Consider the following 7,652-nt stretch of genomic DNA (forward strand, 5'->3'; position numbering starts at 1 on the left):
TGAAGACCGCACTGTGTTATTCAGGTCTGTTAGAGGTGGAACAGGAGGATGAACTGGCAGACACTTACTGGTCTGGGACAGCCCCCCTAGACATTCAAAAGAGGAGAACTGAAGGGATATAGACTACTTCTGTATTGGAGAAGAATTCCTGCCATTAAAACGACATGAAACTAGGAGCTCTACTGCTGCTGCTTCTGGGGTCCTTGCACGGGGTGTTCACTCAAGTGCCTATAACTGCATTTACTGAAAGAACAGCTGTGGAGGAAGGTCTAGGAAGTGGTAAGAGAAGCACTTGATTCATTTATGAATGAACAAAATATCTCAACAAAGCAGCATGATTGTTTTTACAAAATGTTAGAAATATTGAAAATTGGCAAAAGATGCATGAATTTGAGCTCTGAAGACCGCACTGTGTTATTCAGGTCTGTTAGAGGTGGAACAGGAGGATGAACTGGCAGACACTTACTGGTCTGGGACAGCCCCCCTTTGTTTCGGAGGGTGTAAAGGCAGACACAGGGAGCTGAAGAGAGACAACTGTGGAGATTCAGACTGCTGCTGGGTGGGGTATAAATCCCTGTGTAGAGGTACACCTGATCATCATCTTAAAGGGACAGTTCACACAAATTCTGTCATCATTTACTCACCCTCATGTCATTCGTAACCTTTATGACTTTCTTATCTGGAACATGTCTCAAATGTATCAGTGTTTGTTTCCACAGCATGGAATCCATTGGTAATCAAAATGATTTAGTTGCCAGCATTCTTCAGATAATCGTCTTTTGTGTTCAGCAGAAGAAAGAAAGTTAGGTTTGAAACATGAAACATGGGGGCAGGGGTGAACTATCCGTTTAATGTAATGTACTCCATTTTTGTTGCCATCAATACAGACTTTTAAGTACAAAACCACAGATCAAGCTGTTGATTTGTGTGTGTGTGTGTGTGTGTGAACTAGAGCTTTTTATGTGTTTCATGAGTTTTGTTTCCTGTTTAATCTTCTGTCTACTTCTGTATTGGAGAAGAATTCCTGCCATTAAAACGACATGAAACTAGGAGCTCTTCTGCTGCTGCTTCTGGGGTCCTTGCACGGGGTGTTCACTCAAGTGCCTATAACTGCATTTACTGAAAGAACAGCTGTGGAGGAAGGTCTAGGAAGTGGTAAGAGAAGCACTTGATTCATTTATGAATGAACAAAATATCTCAACAAAGCAGCATGATTGTTTTTACAAAATGTTAGAAATATTGAAAATTGGCAAAAGATGCATGAATTTGAGCTCTGAAGACCGCACTGTGTTATTCAGGTCTGTTAGAGGTGGAACAGGAGGATGAACTGGCAGACACTTACTGGTCTGGGACAGCCCCCCTTTGTTTCGGAGGGTGTAAAGGCAGACACAGGGAGCTGAAGAGAGACAACTGTGGAGATTCAGACTGCTGCTGGGTGGGGTATAAATCCCTGTGTAGAGGTACACCTGATCATCATCTTAAAGGGACAGTTCACACAAATTCTGTCATCATTTACTCACCCTCATGTCATTCGTAACCTTTATGACTTTCTTATCTGGAACATGTCTCAAATGTATCAGTGTTTGTTTCCACAGCATGGAATCCATTGGTAATCAAAATGATTTAGTTGCCAGCATTCTTCAGATAATCGTCTTTTGTGTTCAGCAGAAGAAAGAAAGTTAGGTTTGAAACATGAAACATGGGGGCAGGGGTGAACTATCCGTTTAATGTAATGTACTCCATTTTTGTTGCCATCAATACAGACTTTTAAGTACAAAACCACAGATCAAGCTGTTGATTTGTGTGTGTGTGTGTGTGTGTGAACTAGAGCTTTTTATGTGTTTCATGAGTTTTGTTTCCTGTTTAATCTTCTGTCGTTTTCTTTGCCCTAGTGAATTGTGGAAAGCCTGATGTGGACTTTAATGGTATGGTGTATGGGAGTGATTGGTGGGTGGGTTCTATAGTGCGGTATGACTGCAGACCAGGGTTCGTGTTGGTGGGAGATCCTGCCCGAGCCTGTCAGTCCAATGGGAAATGGACGCCCAAACCATCCTGTCTTAGTAAGTCTTGGTCTGCCTGGACGTTGCACACAATTTACGGAAATACCCAGAAAGTGCACACAAAAATTAGACCTAATCTGTCTTAAGTTTCATGTATGTATAGTATATGAGAGACCGTACACTTATTAAAGTTGTTATAGTCAGTATTGTTACTTTGAGAGGAGTTAAAAATAACTCTTCCGAATTACCACACACTGTAAGAAAAAAAAATGCGTGGAAGAATGGGCAAGAATGGAAAAGGTACTGGTCATTTTCTGTCAGGACTTTATCCATTAAGTACAGCCCTTTACTTTAATTCTAAAAAACAAACAAAAAATGCAATTCATAATTCAAAGGAAAGGGAAAAAAACTATGAAAACTAAGTAAGGAAACTCCCTTCGTATTAACCCACACGCACATTGTTCCTTAATTTTACGGAGTGCATAGTCATTGTATATAACATGAAAACATGAAATCTCTACTGATACATAATATTTTTTCATAAAAAGTGTATAGATGTATTAAGTTCATTTGATATTTTTATAATATTTTATTTATTTATTAAAATATAATACTTTAGATCAAAGTCTGGGTTGTGGAGATTAAAAATGTAACATTTTACACTGAAATTGGTAATTTCATTGGTTATATTAAATACAAGTTAAGTACAATTCTCTCTCCTCCTGTATGTGACATTAGGAGTGTGTTATCGTGGCCGGGTTGAGATCAATGAGAAGGACATCGACGGGACATGTTCGTCCACCTGTCCTGATGCTAAAAGCTATGCAGTCCCTCTGAACCACAAATGCAGTCGTATTGAGAACTGCAGAACTAAAGAATCAGGCTGGAAGCGCTGGTTTACACGCTGCAACTACTGCGACTGTGACTGCTTCACTCCCTGTGGTAAGTTTTTATAGAGTCATTTAAATTGCGACTAGTTAAAACGTAGTGGCAAATAACTGCAGTAACAATATTTCAAAATCAATGTTTTTGTTTGTTCCCTCAGCTTTACAGGATAGAAGACCGTGAATCTGTATTCATTATCCTCTGGAAACAACAGAATTCATTTTTATTTGAATGTAAAGAGAGAGGATTGACATGTAACCTTAACAGAACTTGTCAAACTGAATATAAAAGCATTTTATGCATCTCTAGATTCTAAATATCTACACAATTGGAGACCTTTATTTTAATCACTGACTACAAAAGCCCAGATGTCTGGAAATGTCGCTGTTTTCCCTTATCTGTGTTTAGTAGTACAGATATGTAATGTACATTTGATTGTATAGTTAGAGTTTACAACTGTGGAAAGATCAGAGAAACATTTCTGTTCCAGTATTATACTATTGTAGATCCAATGAAATTATTATTCATACTCCTTGCATTAATATAGTTGATCCAAATCAGAGTGATCTCTTTTATAACCACAAAATATAACTGATAACAGAAAACAAATGTCCTTTTAGTCCCAAGTGGTGAAGTTCATAATGAAATTCTCATTTTTCTTGGGTTGGTAGCAGCCAATTCCTGCAAAAGATTGTGGAAATCTATTTTGTTTATATATATATATATATATATATATATATATAGTGTTGTAAATAAAATGAAAGCAAAATACCAATTCATTAAAAAAAAATCTTTAAAGTCTGTGTGGCTAATTAAACTCATACACCTACCCACATTCAGTCGGGTTATACTGTTTTCTTTTCTTCGACAGAAGCTCCCAATATGTGTGGTTTTCAGTAGATCCAGCCAGTCCGTTCACACTCTCCAGATATATGCCAAAGCATTTGTTAATACTGTATGTGAAACTAATAGAAATAAATGCAGGAGAATTAGCACAAAAGAATAACATTACCACTACAACAGTTCTTTAAAGTCCTGAGCCTTGTACAATAGACTGACACGGTAAAAAGATGCCCCATTTCCCCATAACCTATCAACCTACTATGTTAAACTTGCTTTATGTAAAGTGCATTAAACCAGAATAATTTGATAATATTTTGTGACATACGTGAAGCTGTTGTTGGTATCCTTTAGTTTATTTAAGACCCCAAACATCGGCATTCCCACTGTCACAGCAGTGGGGTAGGAGACCTTTGTGTTAGCAAATTTATTAGTGACAGTCACCTTAATGGGGATCTGTTCCTGCTGTCCTGTTAAGAAGAGAGATTTTTGTGCATAAGAGAGACTCAGAGAATCCTATAATAGCAATGTATTAAATCTTTTCAAATGTTATTTAGGATGTTAGACCTTAAAAGATTTAAATTCAATCACGTTTCTCCTCGTGTTTAGCAGAAATCTTGGCTTTATAGAAGCAAACTCACCTGAGTGGTCATCTCATTCCCCCAGCCCTGGGAAAGGCTGCAAAGCTGCAAAGCACAGAAGACTAATCGCCGTCAGAGCCATTCTAGCAGTCTGCAAAGTGTGTCTGAATGTCTCTCACAGCTGCACACCCTGTTTATATATATTTTTTTTTTGCATTCCAACTTTGCAAGTCATATAATTTCTAGGAAAGTTGTACCTTAAAAAGGAGTGGTCAGCCAAGAAATGAGGAAAGAACATGACAAAAAATAACTGATAGTTTGATTCTTTGTTCTTGTTTTGCGTAAACTTATTCAGTCACCAAGGAAGACAAGCTTCTTATGATTGTTCATTGCAAAGTTAGTAGGAAAAAAGTGAAATATAACACAGTGCACTGTGCAGACAAAAAAAAATTTAGAAGGAAAACGTTCCCCCCCCAAAAAAACTACATATTTAACAGTTTACAGCACCTTTTGAATCACAAATAGTGAGAAATGTGAACTACTTGAAACTACACAAAAACCATGTTAGATCAACAGAATTCTCCCAAGTGTCGTCCCAACACAGTTGTCTGAACAAAGAATTGTTAATTGAACTATATTGCTGAAATTTTAAGCGTTTGTGCCATCCTAGCATGCACTGCCGCCTGAATACATTACTGTTACAGGATTATTGTTTTGGTGTTTGCTGACTTTTGTTTAAACATTTGGTGTTATTCTGTCACTATTGCTACACTGTAAAAAAAATCCGTAAAATTTACGGTAGAAAACCGGCAGCTGTGGTTGCCGGAATTTTACCGTAAAAAATACGATAGCAACATTTTAGGTTTTACGGTTTTAACTTAAATTTACAGTTAAATACCGTAATTTCATTAACTGATAAAATTTTATTATTGATTATTGTTTTGATGTTTGCTGACTTTTGTTTAAACATTTGCTGTTATTCTGTCACTATTGCTAGTTTTTTGTTGTGTTGTGATGTCAAGAGCTCATCTCTTTACATTTGTTTATAATCACCATTCTTGAGATTCGTGTCAAGTGTTGAGGTCCATGTACAAACTTCAAAAATGATCCCAGATATCTTTGCTTTATTTGCGTAATTGTTGTTAGAGTCATTCAACCAGACTGCCCAGTGTCTGATCGTATTCCTTAGAAAGGAGTGTTCTGCAAAGACTTTTGCAATGAGGTTCTGAGGTGTCAATCCAACTGTCTCATTGTTTAATGCAAACGTCTGTCTGTCTATATGTCCACACTGAATGTAAGGATGCCTCTGGAATATTTGCTAAATTGGAGACCTAAATGTAAATCACAAATAGCCCAGATATTCTGAAACATGGCTGTTTTCCCTGGTGTCTGTGTAATACAGAGATGAAGCCTTAATTTTATTACTCTCTGAGCATAAGCCAAGTGAAGAGGAAGCACTATGTGTGTTGAATATTGCACTGGTACGCTATTTATTTGAATCAAATGAGTTAGTGATGATTGTTAAAAGACCATGGAGGCTTTTCAGTTTCGGGAGCTCTAGGTATATGTTTATTAGAGTATTATACTACTGTGGGTACAGTGAAATTGAGTTTATTTATTCAATTGATGACTGATGAAAGATGTGGTATTGATACAGCTGAATCAGAGTGGTCTTGTTTATAACCACAAAATATCCACAAACAGCAAATCTCCTTTTAGTCCCAAGTGGTGAAGTTCATAATGAAATTCTCATTTTTCTGGGGTTGGTAGCAGCCAATTCCTGCAAAACGAGGAAAAAAATAGAATATAGAATAGAAAAACCAAAATACTAGTGAATATAAAAAGTTATTTTCTTGCTCCACTATATTTGTACACATGCTCAGATTGTAGCATGTGTGATATTTAATTAAACTCATCCACTAACCCACGTTCAGTCGAGTTATACTGTTATATTTCTTCGACAGTAGCTCCCAGTATGTGCGGTTTTCAGTAGATCCAGCCAGTCCGTTCACACTCTCCAGATATATGCCAAAGCTTTTGTTAATACTGTATGTGAAACTAATAGAAATAAAAGTAGCAGCATGAACACACACATACACACATAAAAATAAACAAAATTAGCACTATAGCAGTTCCTAATTCTGAGCCTTGTACAATAGAATGACAAGACAAGCCTTGAGTCAGGTATGACTGTTGTAGAGTTGCCCCATTTGCCCATAACTATACCCACATACAAAGTGCATTAAACCACACAATTTGATGCCAGTTTTGTGCCATACTTTAAGCTTTTGTTGGTATCTTGTAGGTGATTTAGAACCCCAAACATCGGAATCCCCTTCGACACAGTTGTGGGGTAGGAGACGTCCATGTTAGCGAAATGATTAGTGACAGTCACCTTAATGTACATTTGTTTCAGGTCTCCTGGTAAGAACAGATTTTGTGCAAGAGTCTCTTTACTTAGGATGTTAGAATGTTGAATTCAATCATGTTTCTCCTCATTTTAAGCAGAAATCATGTCTTTAGAGAGGAAAACTCACCTGAGTGGTCATCACGTTCCCCAGACCCAAGGAATGGCAGCAAAGCTGCAAAGCACAGAAGACTAATCGCTGTCAGAGCCATTCTAGCAGTCTGCACAGTGTGTCTGAATGTCTCTCACAGCCACACACCCTATTTATATATTTTAGCATGGCAATTTTCTAAATCACATAATATCTGGGAAAGTCGTATCTTAAAAAGGAGTGGCCAGCCAAGGAACGCAAGGAAACAAAGATCATGACAAAGAAAGAAATATGGAATTTACTTAAAGCACATGTCAAAGTCAAGCTAAACAGCAAATTACTTCCCATGGCTCACTCCCAAAACCTTGTCCATACTGACAAGATAAGAGTTTAGTAAGATATGACTGTTAAAGCATCTCATCAGAGATTATAGAATAATTATAGAGTTACTTTAATTAATTGTTCTTGTTTTCCATAAATGTATTCATTCATCACATTACAATTGCTTACTATGCTATGTTATACTATGCTCTGTTATACTATACTATACTATTTCTTTACAGTGTGAATTTGATGAAATTTTATTAGATTTGAGCAATATGCATTTAAATGATTTTTAAACATCAATATATGTGTTTTAAGCAAGAAAAGGAAGGCAATTTATTTAGGATGTTTTTATTGCAAATTAAATAAATTAAACATAAATTAAAATGTGTTAAAGGGGTCATATGATGTTGCTAAAAAGAACATTTTGTGTATTTGGTGTAATGAAATGTGTTTATGCGGTTTAAGGTTCAAAAAACATTATTTTCCACATACTGTACATTATTGTTTCTCCTCTATGCCCC

General features: G+C 36.7%; 1 protein-coding gene across 2 annotated transcripts; it reads left to right on the top strand.

The window, feature by feature from the left end:
* Positions 1 to 97: 97 nt before the first annotated feature.
* On the top strand, positions 98 to 6,234 carry LOC107717881 (CUB and sushi domain-containing protein 3-like). Of its 2 annotated transcripts, none has more exons than XM_016524782.1 (6): positions 98 to 279; positions 423 to 584; positions 1,893 to 2,060; positions 2,739 to 2,942; positions 3,046 to 5,079; positions 5,304 to 6,234. In XM_016524782.1, exons 1-5 carry the CDS (start codon positions 165 to 167, stop codon positions 3,066 to 3,068), a joined length of 672 nt encoding a protein of 223 aa, XP_016380268.1. In that variant the 5' UTR covers positions 98 to 164; the 3' UTR covers positions 3,069 to 5,079; positions 5,304 to 6,234. The 2 variants fall into 2 exon arrangements, with proteins under 2 accessions (XP_016380268.1, XP_016380267.1); XM_016524781.1 differs by lacking the exons at positions 98 to 279; positions 423 to 584 and adding exons at positions 1,006 to 1,155; positions 1,299 to 1,460 and having other exon boundaries at positions 5,304 to 5,332.
* The last annotated feature ends 1,418 nt before the right edge of the window (positions 6,235 to 7,652 follow it).

Source organism: Sinocyclocheilus rhinocerous, unplaced genomic scaffold, assembly GCF_001515625.1.
Source record: "Sinocyclocheilus rhinocerous isolate Xijiao unplaced genomic scaffold, SAMN03320098_v1.1 scaffold1384, whole genome shotgun sequence".
In the NCBI taxonomy this organism is placed as follows: Eukaryota; Metazoa; Chordata; class Actinopteri; order Cypriniformes; family Cyprinidae; genus Sinocyclocheilus; species Sinocyclocheilus rhinocerous.